General features: G+C 39.3%; 1 protein-coding gene across 13 annotated transcripts in view; it reads left to right on the plus strand.

Annotated features, from left to right (window-relative positions):
* The window catches only part of LOC5565097 (contactin-associated protein-like 4), a 310,029-nt gene that overhangs the window by 211,766 nt on the left and 80,807 nt on the right, over positions 1-17,456 (plus strand). For all 13 annotated transcript variants that reach the window (XM_021840467.1, XM_021840465.1, XM_021840475.1 and 10 more), the window contains 2 exons: positions 4,440-4,659; positions 12,471-12,606. In XM_021840467.1, coding sequence (XP_021696159.1) covers positions 4,440-4,659; positions 12,471-12,606 — 356 coding nt within the window. The remainder of the gene's footprint in view (positions 1-4,439; positions 4,660-12,470; positions 12,607-17,456) is intronic.

Genomic DNA, 17,456 nt, shown 5'->3' on the forward strand with positions numbered 1-17,456 from the left:
ACCTTCTCGGAAGCTTTGCCGAAGCTACCCAGAATATTTCCAGAAGCTTTGCAGAAGCTTCTCAGAAGATTTGCAAAAGCATCCCAGAAGCTTTGAAAGGCATCCTAGAAGCTTTGCTGAAGCTTCCCAGAATCATTGCCGAAGCTTTTCAGATGCTTTGCAGAAGCTTACCAAAAGCTTTGCAGAAGCTTCCCAAAAGCTGTACCGAAGCTTCTCAGAAGCTTTGTTGAAGCTTCCAGAAGCTTTGTCGAAGTTTCTCAGAAACTTTGTCGAAGCTTCCCAGAAACTTTTTCGAAGCTTCCAACAAGCTTTGCAAAAGCTTCCTAAAAACCTTACAGAAGTGTCCCAGAAGCTTTGCAGGAGCTTCCCGGAAGCTGAGCAGAAGCTACGCAGAAGGTTTCCAGGAGCTTCTCAGAAGATTTGCAAAAGTATCCCAGAAGCTTTTCCGAAGCTTCCCAGAAGCTTTGCCGAAGCTTCCAAAAGCTTTGCCGAAGCTTCCAAAAGCTTTGCCGAAGCTTCCCAAAAGCTTTGCCAAAGCTTCTCAGAAGCTTTGCCGAAACTTCTCAGAAGCTTTACCGAAGCTTCCCAGATGCTTAGCAGAAGCTTCCCAAAAGCTTTATCGAAGCTTCCCAGAAGCTTTGTTGAAGCTTTTCAGAAGCTCTGCCGAATTTTCTCAAAAACTTTGTCGAAGCTTCCAACAAGCTTTAAAAAGCTTCCCAAAAACCTTACAGAAGTGTCCCAGAAGTTTTGCAGGAGCTTCCCGGAAGCTTTGCCGAAGCGACCCAGATGGTTTCCAGAAGCTTTGCAGAAACTTCTCAGAGGATTTGTAAAAGCATCCCGGAATCTTTTCCAAAGCTTCCCAGAAGCTTTGTCGAAGCTTCCCTGATGCTTTGCCAAAGCTTTCTAAAAGCTTTGTCGGAGCTTCCCAGAAACTTTATCGAAGCTTGCAGAAACTTTGTCCCAGAAGCTTTGTTGAAGCTTTCCACAAGCTTTGTCGAAGCTTCCAACAAGCATTGCAGAAGCTTCCCAAAAACCTTGCATAAGCTTCCCAGAAGCTTTGCAGGAGCTTCCCGGAAGCTTTGCCGAAGCTACCCAGAAGGTTTCTAGAAGCTTTGCGGAAGCTTCTCAGAAGATTTGTAAAAGCATCCTAGAAGCTTTTCCGGAGCTTCCCAGAAGCTTTGCCAAAGCTTCCCAAAATCTTTGCCTATGCTTCCCAGAAGCCTTGTTGAAGCTTCCCAGATGCATTGCCGAAGCTTCCCAGAAGCTATGCATAAACATTACAGAAGCTTCACATAACCTTTGCCGAAGCTTTACATAAGCTATGAAAAAGCTTCCTAAAAGCTTTGCCAAAGCTTCTCACAAGCTTTGCAGAAGCTTCTCCTAGAAGATTTGCAGAAGCTTCTCAGAAGCTTAGTACAAGCTTCCCAGAAGCTTTGCAGAAGTTTCCCAGAAGCTATGCATAAACTTTCCAGAAGCGTTACAAAAGCTTCATAGAAGCTTTGCCGAAGCTTCCCATAAGCTATGAAAAAGCTTCCCAGAAGCTTCCCACAAGCTTCACAGAAGCTCCCCTGAAGAGTTGCCGAAGTTTCCCAGAAGCGTTGTAGAAGTTTCCCAGAAGCTTTGCCGAAGCTTCCCAGAAGCTTTGCCGAAGCTTCCCGGAAGCTTTACCGAAGCTACCCAGAAGCTTTACCGAAGCTTCCCGAAAGCTTTACAGATTCTTCCCGGAAGCTTTGCAGAAGCTTTCCGGAAGCTTTACAGAAGCTTTACAGAAGCTTCTCGGGAGCTTTACAGAAGCTTCCCGGAAGCTTTACAGAAGGTTCCCAGAAGCTTTGCCAACGCTTCTCAGAAGCTTTACCAATTCTTCTCAGAAAATTTTTCGAAGCTTCTCAGAAGGATTGCCAAAGCTTACTAGAAGCTTCATAGTAGCTTTGCAGAAGCTCTTCCAGAAAAACTTCCCGGAAGTTTTGCCAAAGCTTTCCAGAAGCTTTGCCGAAGCTTCTCAGAAGCTTTGTCGAAAGTTCCCACAGGCTTTGCAGAAGATTCCTAGAAGCTTTGCCAACGCTTCCCAGAATCTTTGCAGAAGCTTCCTAGAAGCTTTGCCGAAGCATCCAAGTAGCTTTGCAGAAGCTTCTCAGAATCTTTGCAGAAGCTTCCCAGAAGCTTTGCAGCTCCCAGAAGCTTTACCGAAACTTCCCAGAAGCTTTGCAGTTCCCAGAAGCATCCCAGAAGCTTTTTCCGAAGCTTGCCAGAAGCTTTGCAGACGATTTGAAGAAACTTTGCAGAAGCAATATTTGCCAAAGCTTTTCCCAGAAGATTTGCAGGAGATTTTCCCAGAAGATTCGCAGAAGCTTTTCTCAGAATATTTGCAAAAGCATCAAGAAGTCTTTTTCAAAACATTGCATAAACTTATTCACAGCGTTTGGAATGCTTTGCATAATTTCGAATTCTTATGTTTTTAACTTTAATTTTGATCAAAGTTTTGAATTTCAAATTTTTTTAAAGTTTTTTCCCATCTTATTCCAAATTACAGAATTCTTTAATTTTTAAAACCATGGTCATCGATTTTGAAATTATGGTAGCTCCAGATTCATTACTTTCCTTGAACTTGGGTTAAAATGCTTTCAAACTCTCAGCTAGTCAAAGACCAACGAACAAGGTCAAAAGGTCGAATCAAAAAATGTCGAGAGACATAATGTCAAAACAAATTTCTTTCGCCCCTTCGGCTTTTTGAAGGTTGAGAAGGTTGAAATCTCTTTTTTTGATCTTTTTGTCATAGATTCACACTTTCGAAGGTTTTAAGGAAAGTTCTTGTAATGCATCTAGAGGAAAACTTTTCATATTATTTTTAAAGCATTTTTAAAGCTTTTAAGAGAACTTTTTACTTGATTTTGAAAAAATATAGCTTACAAAAAAGCGCATGGAATTTTATGCGAGGTTGTTTCAAGGATTCCAAAAAAACTATTGCAAAGTTATTCAAAAGTATATTGAAGATTTTGTGTCCTTTAATTCCGGTCCTATTGATTGTCTTTTGACAGATTTGACGCTTATTTCAACTCCCACTTGCAAAAAACTTCCCTGTCCACTGAAGGAAATCGTTTCATCTCCAAACCTTAAGTACCAGAACCAAGTACTCATATCTGCTTATTATTCTCTATTTACTTTACTACAGATTCCCAAAGCATTTGACAATACGCGAAAAGTGGTTGAAAAGCTTTCTGATGAAACTCTTCCATAGCTTTTTCAAATTTTCTAGGAAGTCTATTCCAAAGCTTCTAGGGAAAGCTCTTCCAAAAATTAAAGATTTTCATGAAACTCATTGAGATTTATTGAAGGTTTTATCAAGCCAGGTACGAATGCTTGTCAGCTATTGCCAGCGTCAACACATTTGTGCTGGAGTAGCTTTTCAAAGCTTCAATTTAAGTTCAATTCGAGAGCAATATAGTAAAAACAAATTGGGGTTAATGGTAATAAATTTTTAATGAAGCTGTTCTACTGCAATTTTCTTAATATGCGCTCAAATAGAAAAAAATCCTACTTTGAGAAAGTTTTCCAGCAGCTTTACTTTAGATTCAAAATTTCTAAAATTGGTCTCAGGTGAATCGAAATACAAGCTATCAGAAGAAATATAATGATCCAATCGCATTATAATCCTTTCCGAAACCAGCTGAAAGCTTCGATAAAGCTCTCTGAATGCATATAAGCCCCACTTCCAGAGTATTGCAGCCAGATTTAATCGACCGGTATAAATTTTCCACTTCATCGCCGGACAAATAAATTACTTCGGATCCAATTTCCCGATTTCACCACTATTTTATAACGAAATGAATTCAAGCTTCATCATGGATCCCGGCCTAACGATCCATAATTGCCAGGATCTCCACACAAAATGGGCAGAAATTCCCGAAATTAGCCCTCCCCAAATGGTGTTTCCCCATTTCGAATGGACCATTTGATAGTCCGCACTGATTAGTTTCGAAATAACAGCTCTTTTGTCAAACCCCTAAACATAAACATCCGAAATCATAATTCATTGGCCGTCTGGGTTCGAATGACCAAAAGCCGAACCCAGCCCCCCATTTTCGATGAAATCGGTCCACACGGTCCATTGTTGTCCACCCCGAGCCGAAACCATTCCACCACGTACGATAGTGGTAGGGTGGAAGCACCGGGTTTGGCCATATTGGCTGTCGTAATTATAGTGGATTGATTATACAACGATTTATATGGAAAATCACCATGGGACATCTCTTGTTTAGTGGGCCACATGATAGAGATTTTACTAAACTAAAATAATTCATTTTTCATCTATGTAAGCTCTCTTAGGCTGGACAAAACCGGCGCTTCTGCCCTAGTGGTCCCCTTCATGGTGCCCATCAGCCAAGGAGCGGAGGACCCACAAGGACACAAATCTCATAAATTTTGTTTAATTAAATTTCCAGATTATGCCGTGAAATATCATTCCAATTCCGCACCCGACTGCCGCACGGGCTGCTGGTTTATCACAACGTCAAGACCCCGGCCGGCGTCAAGCTGGACCCGTACGCCCTGTACGTCATCGTGGAGAAGGGCCAGCTGAAGGTGGTGCACGTGTTCGGAAACCACTCGACCAGTGTCACCGTCGGCGAGGGCCTCAACCGGGACGAATGGCACAGCGTTATGGTAAGTGTTCGCTCTGTAGGGGAACAGTGGTTTCCGAACGTTTTATGGGACGTGTGGCGACAATTGGAGTAGCTAGTTTTTTTTCTGGATTTTTCGGCCAGGACGTCTTTCCCTACGTTGTGTCTTTTTATGGGCGGACGAAGAATCAAACGATCGACTCACACGCTACTCTTACTGATTTATTGCCACCGAGAGGCAGCGTGCCTACTCGGTGGGGGAAACGAAACAAAGAACTAGTATCTTAGAAAACCTTCCCAAGAAGCTTTAAAGAAAGATTTCAAGAAGCTTCAAAGAAGCTTTGTAGAAGCTTAGAAGAAACATCCTAAAGAACTTCGAAGAAACATTCCAAAAGGCTTCGACGAAGCTTTGAAGAAGCTTCCAAAGAAGCTTTGGAAGAGCTTTCTAAGAAGCTTTGAAAGAGGTTCCCGAAAAGCTTTGAAAATGCTTCCCACGGAGCTTTGGAAGAGCCTCCACAGAAGCTTTGAGAGAGCTTACCAAGAAGTTTTGAAACAGCTTTCCAAGAATATTTGAAAGATCTTTCCCACAAGCTTCGAAAGAGCTTATAAAGCAGCTTTGGAAGAGCTTCCCCAGAAGCTTTGGAAGAGTTTCTCCAAAAGCTTTGAAAGAGCTTCTCCAGAAGCTTTGGAAGAGCTTCTCCAGAAGCTTTGGAAGAGCTTCTCCAGAAGCTTTGGAAGAGCTTCTCCAGAAGCTTTGGAAGAGCTTCTCCAGAAGCTTTGGAAGAGCTTCTCCAGAAGCTTTGGAAGAGCTTCTCCAGAAGCTTTGGAAGAGCTTCTCCAGAAGCTTTGGAAGAACTTCTCCAGAAGCTTTGGAAGAGCTTCTCCAGGAGCTTTGGAAGAGCTTCTCCAGGAGCTTTGGAAGAGCTCCTCCAGAAACTTTGGAAGAGCTTCCCAAGAAGCTATGGAAGAGCTTCTCCAGAAGCTTTGGAAGAGCTTCCCAAGAAGCTTTGGAAGAGCTTCCCAAGAAGCTTTGGAAGAGCTTCCCAAGAAGCTTTGGAAGAGCTTCTCAAGAAGCTTTGGAAGAGTTTCCCAAGAAGCTTTAGGAGAGTTTGCCAGGAAGCTTTAGGAGAGTTTGCTAGGAAGCTTTGGAAGAGCTTTCCAGGAAGCTTTGGAAGAGCTTTCCAGGAAGCTTTGAAGGAGCTTCCAAAAAAGCTTTGATAGAGCTCCCAAGAAGCTTTGAAAGAGCTTCCCAGGAAGCTATCAAATTTCTTCCCCGGAAGCTTTGAAAGAGCTTCCAACAAGATTTAAAAGAGATTCCCATTAAGCTTTGAAAGAACATCCCAAGAAGTTTGGAAAGTGCTTCCCAGGAAACTTTGAAAGAGCTTCCCATGAGGCTTTGAGAGAACATCCCAAGAAACCTTGAAAGAACTTCCCGAGGAGCTTTGAAAGAGTTTCTCCGGAAGCTTTGAAAGATCTTCTCCGGAAGCTTTGAAAGAGCTTCTCCGGAAGCTTTGTAAGAGCATTCCAAGAAGCTTCCCAGAAGATTTGAAGAAATTTCCAAAAGGCTTTGAAGGAGCCTAAAAGCTTCCCAAGAAGCTTCAAATAAATTTTCCAAGAAGCATTAATTGAAAAGTCGTTTAAAGTTTACAGTAAAACCTTAACTTCTTTCATAGCTTCAGTACATGCTTGTTATTTACTCTAAAAAATAAATAATTTAATGCTTTTCTACAGCTCTCAGAAGGTTATATAGAAGCATTTAATGTTGTTTCTTTACAGCAGAGTTAGGAAGCTTGGTCACAATTTGGTATATCATAGTTTTCGTGAACTTCTGGTCATTGTACTTTTCGTGATTTCCACGAAAGTATTGAGCGAAAAAATCTTAGATTCGTTCTAGTCATTCCAAGATTTTTTCAAGAAAATGTGTATATAAAAATCTGGGAATCCAAAGTTTTGTTATAGAATTTATAAAAAAAAAGTACCAAAGACCTTTTCAAAAATTTCAAAAAAGAGAAAAATCAGTTTCTGTCAGTGAATCAGTCAGCCAACACGCTGCAACAAAGACATTGTCATATCCTATTCTTGTTGCAACAATCTTGCTCCGTAACAACAGTTTGTCACAACTTGAACAGCATATGACAATTATCACTCACCCAGTGCAAAGCGATTTTCGAGAACTTTGTGTTTGTCATGACAACTTTTCTTGAGAGTGTATCCCAATCCGCAAAAATTGGGATAATCGATTATGAGTGCTCTTGCTTTTCTTATTGTATTGCATCTGTTTCAATGACAATTTGATTCACTGGTTTCAGCTCAAAAATAAATGTTAAACCAGCAAAAACTTAAAATATTTGGTGTTTCTCGTTGAAAAATCATTCCCTTGGGCAGTTTTCGTTAAATAACTAAGTCATACTACTTTTAGTTAAGAACATCTAAAATAGCTTCAAAAGCATTCCAGAAGATTTGTAGTTGATTGAGTATTCATGAAATTATGGTCATATAAAGATGATTTTTTTAGTATAAAGAGGAAAAATTAAAGAAAACTACCTCTAACTAATGCTAGGTTCAGACTGCGGAGGTGTATCATGATACAAGCATACATATTTGACAGTTCCAATATCATCTTTTGAAGGTGATATTTCTAATATCATGATACAAACTGCTCGAATGTGCTGCTCGACTGAAAGATTCGCCGAAACTCTGCGAGTTTTTGACAGAAATGCCATTCTGAATGTTTGTTTTCATCCCGGAACAAATAAACGAGAAAACTGAAAATACGATCGCTGGAAGTTCTGATGGAACTGGCGAATAAAAATTTAGCTTGCCCAAATGAGCTGAAGATAAAAGGATGAAAAACACAACACTATTTTGGCATGCATGAATATGTTTTTAATAGATCCAGTGAAATGATTATGGTGGTGGAAAATTGCAGAGAAAGGAGTTTTCCAGAGGGCACTCGAGGCAATTTTGCTGAGGTCCTGCTGCTATCTAGGAACCTATGATCGTGTCACCGGTTATTCCTATAGAGATTTCTGATTGAAGATCCAAGAAATCACCGTAGAACACTTGTGATAATTCCAAAAATGTTCCGAAAATAATCCTGTTGAGAGTAATCCAGAACATCCAAGGTTTTTTTTCATACAGGAATGTGTACTGGAATTCTTATGGAGGATCCAACAGGAATAGTTCAGAAAATTCTTTCAAGAAATCCTCCGGTAAATACTCAGTAAATTCTTCCACCAATCATTTGGGTAATTAATCTGAAATTACTGGTAGATTTCCGAAAAAGATTCTTCAGGAAATCAACTGGGAAATATTCAAAAAAAATCTTGGAAAATTTGTGCAGAAAATCTCTTGGAATTTTTCCAGGAATTCCTATGGTTCTTCTACTATATATTTCAGGAATTCCTCCAGAACTTTTAGCGGAATTCCTCCAGGTAGCCTTCTGGTAATTCCTACAGATTTTTTTCTGGGATCTCCAAGAATTATACCATTTGTTAATGTGATTTCTCGGTAATTTACCTAGAAAATGCTTCGGAAATGTCGCCAGGAATTTATCAAGATATGTTCTCCTCAAAATCTTCCAAGCATTCACACAGGAATTCACCGCGGAAGATTCTCAAATATTCGCTAAAAATTCCTCGTGAGTGTTCCTCCATAAAATTTCTCCATAAACTTTCAAACAATCATTAGGAAATTTTGCCAAACATTCCAACATAATTTGGAAATTCCTTCAGAAGTTATTACAAGAATTTTTCAGGATATGTCTCCATGAGTGAGAATGGAACTGGAAGAATTTCATCAAAAATTCCTTAAGAAATTTCTCTGGATCATCAATGGAATTTCAAGCAATTTTCATTTAGATCCTTCATCGAAATTTCCTTTGAAATTCCCTTCGGAGTTTCCTTCTGAATGCCTCATGAAATTTCTTCAGAATATCCTTCAGAGTTTCCTTTGAAATTTCAATTGAAATTTCCCCAAGAATTTCCTTTTATTTTGTTTACCAAATATTGTTTTTGGAATTTCATTCTGAACTTCCTCTGGAATTTCCTTTGAAATTAACATTAAAATTAACTCTAAAATTTCGTTCGAAATTTTCTTTGAATTCTCCTTTGAATTTTCTTTAAGGATCCTTTCGATTTTCCTTAGGAATTTCTAGGAATTACTTCGGGAATTTCCTTTGGAATTACCTCCATAATTTCCTTTGGAATTTCCTTCGATAATTACCTCTAGAATTCTTTTCTGAATTTCTTTCGGAATTCCTTTTAGAATTTCCTATATAATTTCCCTCGAAATTTTCTTTGGAATCACCTTTAGTTATTTTTCAGAATTTCCTTTCGAATTTCTTTAAAAATTTCCTTTGAAATTGTCTTGTGAAATTCCATTGAAATTTTCTTAGGAATTTTCTTCAAAATTGCCTCTACAATTTTTTTTGAAATTCTCAGGAAATTTCTTCCGAATTCCTTTTGAAATTTCCATCGAAATTTGCTTTGATATTTACGTCAGAATTACCTTTGAAATTCCATTCAAAATTTACTTCGGAATTTTATTTGGAAGTCCTACGAAATTTCGTTCAAAATTTTCATTGAAATTTCCTTAGAAATTTTCTTCGGAACGTCTTTTAAAATTCCTTTTAATATTGCCTTCTGATTTTCCTTTGAAATAACCATCAAAATTTTCTTCGAAATATCCCTTGAAATTAACAAAGGAATTATCTTTGGAAATCCCTCCAGATTTTTTTCGGAATTACCTTAAAAGAATTTCATTGAAATTTCCTTGGCAATTTCGATTTAAATTTCCTCTAGAATTTTCCTCTAATTTTTTTTGGAATTTTCTTTGGAATTTGCTTTTAAATTTTCTTCAAAAATTTCGTTTGGGATTTCTATTAAAATATATATATAGGAAATACGTTTGGAATTTTCTTCGGAATAACCTTTAAGTTTCGTTCGGAAGATCCTTCAGAGCCCACAGAGTCCATTCATGAAGTTTCTCCAGAAAGTTCCTTCAAATTTAGGATTTTTCCTGGGTTTCCTTCAAAATTTATTCGGAAAGTCCACTTTTTTCATGCCACTTGAAGTTCCTCCACAAATTGGTCTGAATGTTCTAGGAAAATCCTTAGGATTTTCTCCAGATATTTCTTCGTGGGTTCTTCCGTAAAATGTTTCATATATTACTCAAGGGATTCCTTTCAACTTTCTTCCATACACTTGCGCCATTCTTCAATGTATTCCTACAGGAATTATGCGGGAAATTGCTCCAAGAATACCTCAGTAATTTCTTCAAAAATCCACCTTAACTATGTGCTCCGTAAATACTCCTCCAGGATTTTCACAGGGATTTTTCCCACGAATTCCTCCAAGGACTTCTACTAGAATTTCGCAGTGAATTTTTTCCACCGTTCTTTTTGGAATTTCTACAGAAGGAAACTCCTGGATGAAACCATAGAGCATTTTCTGGAAAAAACTTCCTAGAAACTTTCCGAAAAAAGTTCCTTCAAGAAATTTCAAACGATATTCCGAAAAAAAAATCCAATGGAAATTTCAAAGGAAAACCAAAATAAAATTCCGAAGGAAATCATGGAAGTGCCTGAGGAGCTCCTAATCAACGAAATGCCGAAGGAAATTTGAATGGAAATGCCAAAGATATTTAAACGGAAATGCTGAAGGAAATTACGAAGAAAATTTCAAAATAAATTGCGCAGGAAGAATGAAAGAGAAATATCAATGGAAAATCCATAAAAACTCCGAAGAAAATTCTCAATTCCAACGGAAATGACGAAGGAAAATCCAAAGAAAATCCCGCAGGAAATTCTAAAGGTATGTCCAAAGACAATTCCGAAAAAAAATCCAACGGGAATTCCGAATTCCGAAGGAAACTCCAAAGAATGTTTTAAAGAAAAGTTTAAAGTGAACTCTGAAGGAATTCCAATGGAAGTTCCAAAGAAAATTTTGAAGGATATTTCAAAGAAAATTCTTAAGGAAATTCCAATGCAAATTCCGAAGGGAAATCCATACGAAATTCTGAAAAAAATCCACATGAAATTCCAAAAGAATGTCTAAAGGCAACTCCGAAGGAAATGACATACTTAAAGAACTTCCCTAAAAAACTTTCTGGTGGGATTTCGTTTAAGAACTTTCGGAGGAATCTCATGGATAGAAGGAACTGCCAAAGAAACTACTCAGAATAATTTCCGGAGGAACTTCCTGATGTAACTACCAGTACGAAGTTTTCGGATAAACATCTGGAGGATTTTTGAGAAAAAACTTTCTAGAGGAACTTCCGGAGCTGTAAGATTTTGGCAAAGAGATAGTAATCAACGGGATTTTGAAAAATAAGAAGAAGTAGAATCATAATATCAGCTGTCAAACAATATCACCATAATATCTAGTGTGATTTTTTTCTGATTTGAGAACTTATCGAAAATAGGTCGCACTCTAATGCACATGAAGGGAATGTCATAATTTTCGTATATTTACATAGCAGATCGTGTAAAATTACATAGATGTCATGTGAATTTATGTGAATATGGTCGCATATTCGGCTAGAGTTCATGCAGGATTACGCAATGTGTAGCGGAAATTAACATGTAGGTGATGTAATTTCACACGATGAGTTGTGTAAATTTAAACAAATCTAGTATTCCATTTATGTGCATTATATATCGATTAAATTTACATAAATTTTTATTTCTTTGTAGCAATACCACTAGTAATTCTTCCAATAATGTCTCCGTAATTTCTTTCAAAGTTTTCACAGATTCTTTCAGAGATTGGTTCAATAAATCTTCAATGACTTTTTTTAGAGCATCATTGGTTATTCCGGGTTCTTGCCTGATTTTTTATAAGAATTTTTTTAAGACAGTTTTTTTATTAAGTTTCACAATTTATAGATGGAATACTCCGAAATTTCACCAGAAATAATTTTGGAGTCGTGTCTATAGAAAAAAAAAAGAACAACCTCTTGACCTTAGAAAACGATGGTGAATTGTTTCATCAAATTCCTGGAGGAACTTTCAGAAGATTTTTCTAGAATTTTCTATGTGCAATAACACAATCTTTTTTGATACTACTCTCTAAACAAATCATGAATTTTTCATGAATAGCTCATAAGTATAAATCATCATGTCTGCCATACTTTGGCAGATAAAGCTCTCAGTTAATAACTGTGGAAGTACGCATTGAACACTTTACGCAGGCTCTGTTTCAGTGAGGACGTAAAGCCAAGAAGAAGAATAACCACCAAATCTACCAAATCGAATTTGAGCCCTAATGATCAACCGACTCTACTACAGTCTATGCTAAAGCAATTCTTGTAATCTACTTTCATCCTAATCCGTACAACTTCATTATCTGTGACGACTCGGTGAACTGATCTGTCCGGATTGGAAACCCCTGCGCTAAAGAGAATCAAAGTCACGTTCCACACGTGGTCCTGTGCCGAAAACTTTTCAGAAGTAGCACACCTAATTGTTTATGCGCTCTCATGTGAGTGTGTGTCAACATGCTCTTACTGCTAAATGATCCCCCGGGGATGGTCTCCTACGTGGGAACCCAACCACACCTCAGTGGGATTTCATTGTCTGTCAAAATGAAATTGTGACGCAAATTAAATTCAAAACATTTCAAAACCTAATCCAATTCGGACAGACGTGCTGTGTGTGTCTTGAGCTAACAATGTTTCCCCCGGTGGTGGTCCAAAAAATCCACATTCCATCAAATCGATAAAGCCACACACTTTAATCTTCGCAAAGTCATCTTGCTGCTAATCGTAGCAATTTTACATCCACACCATCATAAAATTCCTGCGGTCCCGGCCCGGTACGATGATAATCTCTATCCTTTCCTTCCCAACTTCCAGGTCCGGATAGACGTCCACGGAGCCCGCCTGATAGCCCGTGTTGATGACCACAAGGAGGAAGTCTACCTGAAAGGGCTGAATCACGAAACCAACTACGGCGTTTCGATAAACCTGATGTCGGTGGTGCTGGTCGGAGGTAAGAGTCCCAAGGAACCCTCTCTCTCACTATCTCCCTGCATTACTCGGGAAGGCCTGTGGTTTACCCTGGCATGTTTACAATTTATTACTATCATCAACAACTTCGTCGTTGCCGGAGTCGTCGTCGTCGTCGTTTTCTCTGTGTCGGACCTACTAACCTCTACTAAAGGATGCCGGGCAAACATCTCTGCTCGGTGGTGCCTACAGCAGATGGAAGCCAAGTCAACCCATCGATTGACTTCTTTCAATCGAGACGTCAGCCATCGACGAAGCTACCGTTGACCAGAGATTGATAATGAAGCTTGACGTGGCGCCTACGAACGGTAGCTAAAGGTGCACTTATCACCATGATGGGAGGCACTTACGTTTTCAGAGGATTTTTGATTGGGATGTCTCAATAAGATGAAAATTTCTTACAGCATTATAAAGCAAATGTATAGAAAAAAAATCAGTTTTTATCATTTTTTCAAAAGCTTCTCCAAATATTGATAAGGCTTCTCCACAAGCTTTGACAGAACTTCTCCAGAAGCTTTGGAAGAGCTTCTCCAGAAGTTTTGACAGAGCTTCTCCAGAAGCTTTGACAGAGCTTCTCCAGATTGTTTGACGAAGCTTTGACAGAGCTTCTCCAGAAGCACTGACAGAGCTTCTCCAGAAACACTGACAGAGCTTCTCCAGAAGGTTTAACAAAGCTTCTCCAGAAGCTTTGACAAAGCTTCTCCAGAAGCATTGACATTCTGAGAAGCATTCTCCAGAAGCTTTGGAAAAGCTTCTCCAGAAGCTTTGGAAGCGCTTCTCCAGAACTTCTCCGGAAGCTTTGAAATAGCTTCTCCGGAAGCTTTGAGAGAGCTTCTCCGGAATCTTTGGAATAGCTTCTCCGAAAGCTTTGGAATAGCTTCTCCTGAAGCTTTGAAAGAGCTTCGCCAGGAGCTTTAAAAGAGCTTCTCCGGAAGCTCTGGAAACGCTTCTCCAGAAGCATTGAAAGAGCATCTCCAGAAGCTTTGTAAGAGTTTCTCCGGAAGCTTTGAAAGAGCTTCTCCAGAAGCTTTGAAAAAGGTACTACGGGAGCTTCTCCAGAAGCTTTGGAAAAGCTTCTTCGGAAGCTTTGAAAGAACTTCTCCTTGGAAGATATGAAAGAGCTTCTCCAGAAGCATTAAAAGAGCTTCTCCGGAAGCTCTGAAAGAGCATCTCCGGAAGCTCTGAAAGAGCTTCTCCGGAAGCTTTAAAAGAGCTTCTCCGGAATCTTTGAAAGAGCTTCTCAAGAAGCTTTGAGGAATTCTCCAAAAGCTTTGTGAGAGCTCTCCAGAAGCTTTAAAGGAGTTTCTCCAGAAGCATTGAAAATGCTTCTCCAGAAGCTTTGAAAGAGCTTCTCCGTAAGTTTTGGAAGAGCTTCTCCGGAAGCTTTGGAAGAGCTTTTCCAGAAGCTTTAAAAGAGCTTTTTTCAGAAACTTTGGAAGTGCTTCTCCGGAAGCTTTAGACTAGCTTTTTTGAAAACTGCTTTCAAAGATTCCTTCTCCAGAAGCTGCTTTTGAGCAGACCTCCGAAAGCTGCTTTGGAAAAAAGCTTCTTTGAAAACTGCTTTCGAAGAGAGCTTTTTCGGAAGCTGCTTTCAAAGAGACCTTTCTTGAAAGGTGCTTTCAAAAAAAGCTTCCGGGAAGCTGCTTTTGAAGCTTTATCGGGTGCTTTCGAAGTAACTTACGGAAAGTGCTTTCGAAAAAAGCCTTTTTGAAGGATGCTTTCAAAGATGGCATTTCCGGGCCACTGTGGAGAAAAGATCCAAAATATGCTTTTAAAGCGAGCTTATCCGGAAGCTGCTATCAAAAAGAGCTTTTCCAGATGCTGGTTTCAAAGAGTACTTTCCTAGATAGAGCTTCTTTCAAAGATAGGTGCTCTGGAAGCTGCTTTTGAGTAGACCTTCTGCAGAAGCTGCTCCCGAAAAGAGCTTGTTCGGAATCAGTTTACGAAGAAAGCTTCTCCCTAATCTGCTTTCGAAGGGAGCTTCTCTGGCTTTAAATAGAGCTTTTAGGAGCTTACGAAAACAGCTTCTCCAAGAAGATGCCCTCAAAAAGAGCTTCTCTGGAGTGCTTTTTTTCGGAAGATGCTTTCAAAGAGAGATTTTTCGGAAGCTGCTTAAAAAAGCTTCTCTGGATTTTGTGAAACTGAGTATATGATAAGGTAAAGATAGAACGTAGTGGTAAATCCAATTTTCAAGAGCACAAATCTAGAGAATCAAAAACACAGTCAAAAGTCAGAGAAAATAGGAAAACATGCACTAGTTCGACTGACCATCCCTGCACCAAATTTTTCATCCAAAACTAACTTCAAAAGCCTATGAATGAAGAGCCAGCCAGTTCAGTCCGTCCTGCTACCGACTGTGGCTGCAGCAATGGCACGAGCTTACAATTTGATGCTTCTGCTGGTGCAACCATACTTTCATTGCCCTCGGGGAATACTTTGTCATCGCTTCTTGCCTTCGAAAATTGACTCCCACCTCGCTTCATCTCGTTCACCGGCCCCAACCAAGAAGGGATGGAAGTCAGTTTCATAAACCGCACCTATCTGGCATAAACACTCACTTCCTCGACGACTTCGAACGGATGCCAGAGCGGATGTGACGACCATCTGGGCTGTAAAGTTGACTTTCCCCCACTGGGGAGACGGATGGCCAACGATGAAGATGCACACAAATTGGGTCAGGCACACCGGAAGATTTACGGCTATTGATTGGAGCGATTTCATAAAGCCATCCACACAGCTGTATACTTGGCTTGGCTTTTGCTTTATGGCCGGTTTGCACTTGGGCAATATCCGCCGGAGCTATGTGACGTCTCATAAGCCGGAAGAGTCAAACCAGACATGCTGGACGAATAGAGGAGCACTACGACAATGTCCATCAGAAGCGAAGCGATAGAGAATCGGAATCAACTCAATGCCTCCGATTAATTTCAAATCCCTCACTGGGGACAGATCGTTATAAAAATTGCATTTTGACACCGGGAAATTTGATTTGGGAATTCAATTGCATCGAATCGGATAAGTTTCAAGCATTCTGAAACTGACACTCCAACTAGTTATGAGGAAGAAAACGTGTTAACAGCAATTCATTTCCGCTCCAAGTGCACTCAAAGAAGGCACCCAATAATGTCGAACAACTTTTCCCATAATGCTAATTTGCTGCACACTAACTGCTGAACCATAACGGAACTGCAGTAGCAACAGCAGCATAATGCTGCGCAAACTTTCCAAACTAAGAAACGTGGCAATGACAGGCCTCCCACAAAGGTGCAATTCTACCGAGCTAGTACCTTCAACAGCGAATTACTCCACTTCCAGATGAGCGCCAGCTGAGCTATTTCTTATCCAGTTCTTTTCTTACCCACTTCATTCTAAACCCATCCCCCCTTTTCCGGAAGAGGGACCATGGTGTGTCTGAAACCATTATTTACATAAAATATGTCCATGAATTTAGCACCTATCTTTCGAAAAATGTAGTATTTAAGCATCTTCTCCATGCATTAATATTAAATATTTCACCAATTTAATTTAAAGGTTTTGAGCAATTTTGCTTGCTCATGATTAGACCCATTCATATTTTCAAAAATGTCTGGATAATCCTCAGTCAACTAGTATTTTGATTTTTTGTGTCAAACTAAATTTTCAGTCTAAATTTCTGTCAATTTCGAGAAAATTCAGGTGTGCTTGAATTAAAATTTTAATTTGAAGCCTTCAAATCAATTATGTGGTTTTGGGCTACTTTAAAGCTTTAGAAGAATATAATTACCGAACGGAACACCAAAACTCATCAAAAAGGGTGTACAGAATCAAATTGCGACACACATAAATATTTGGCAAAATTCGCACGTTCATCCAATCATCTTCAAACTTTCAGGGAGTAAAATAAAACATGTTAGAATAAGGAGGGGCAAGGAGGACCTTAGTGGTATAATGAAAGTTTCCAGAAAACCAATAGAGGTTTGAACAAAATAAATACCATACAGTGAACCTTCAAAATATTGGCTATAATTTTGCTGAACAAACTTGTGGCAAAATATTTACCCATTTTTACTTATAACAGTTTCAAAATTGATTGTCTTAAACGAACTTTTGCCCCACCGGTTGACCATTCCATTGCTCACGAATGGGGTGTTCCGCTTTTCACACGAGCAAATTGTTTGCCACATCATATAATTTTTTAGGCAAATTTTGGCTTTTTCTGCTTCTTAACGTCTTCGGGGACATCGAATTTATGATGAGCAGTGCAAGCCTCGGAAGCTGCTGGAAGTCTGCTTTTACATACGTGTCATCATCCATAACGAGGCAATGTGATTTCATCAAGATCTGGGTGTAGAGCTTCCGTGCACGTGTTTTACCTACCGAATTCTGCCGTTCATCGCGATTAATTTAGGCGAATTTTGGATTTTGTACTTGACTCCTTCACGTTTTATTGCATCTTAAACAAATGTTTTGGATAGATTCAGTTTTTTCGCCACATCTCAAACTGAACTGTTGGGATTCCTCTTGAAAGCTTGAACAACCCGTTCGTGATCCTTAAAACTATACGTAGATCCATTTTTGCCACTTTTTTCTTTCCGATCGATGGTCAAACGTTCGTGGTACCGATTTAAAACACGAGACACCGTAGAACGTACCATTGGGCTGTATCGATTTTGACGAATTTTCGAAATCGAAAAACCGCATAGTCACAAATGGTAGCAAATGGGCCCAAATAAAACCCTGCAAAATTTAAAAATTCTAAAAAATCGTTTAGCTACTTGACAAGCGACTTGAAGTTTTGTATGGGAAAATGATTTATTCAGTATGGGGAAATGGAAACTTTCAAAAATAAATAGA

Source organism: Aedes aegypti, chromosome 2 (assembly GCF_002204515.2).
Source record: "Aedes aegypti strain LVP_AGWG chromosome 2, AaegL5.0 Primary Assembly, whole genome shotgun sequence".
NCBI lineage: Eukaryota > Metazoa > Arthropoda > Insecta > Diptera > Culicidae > Aedes > Aedes aegypti.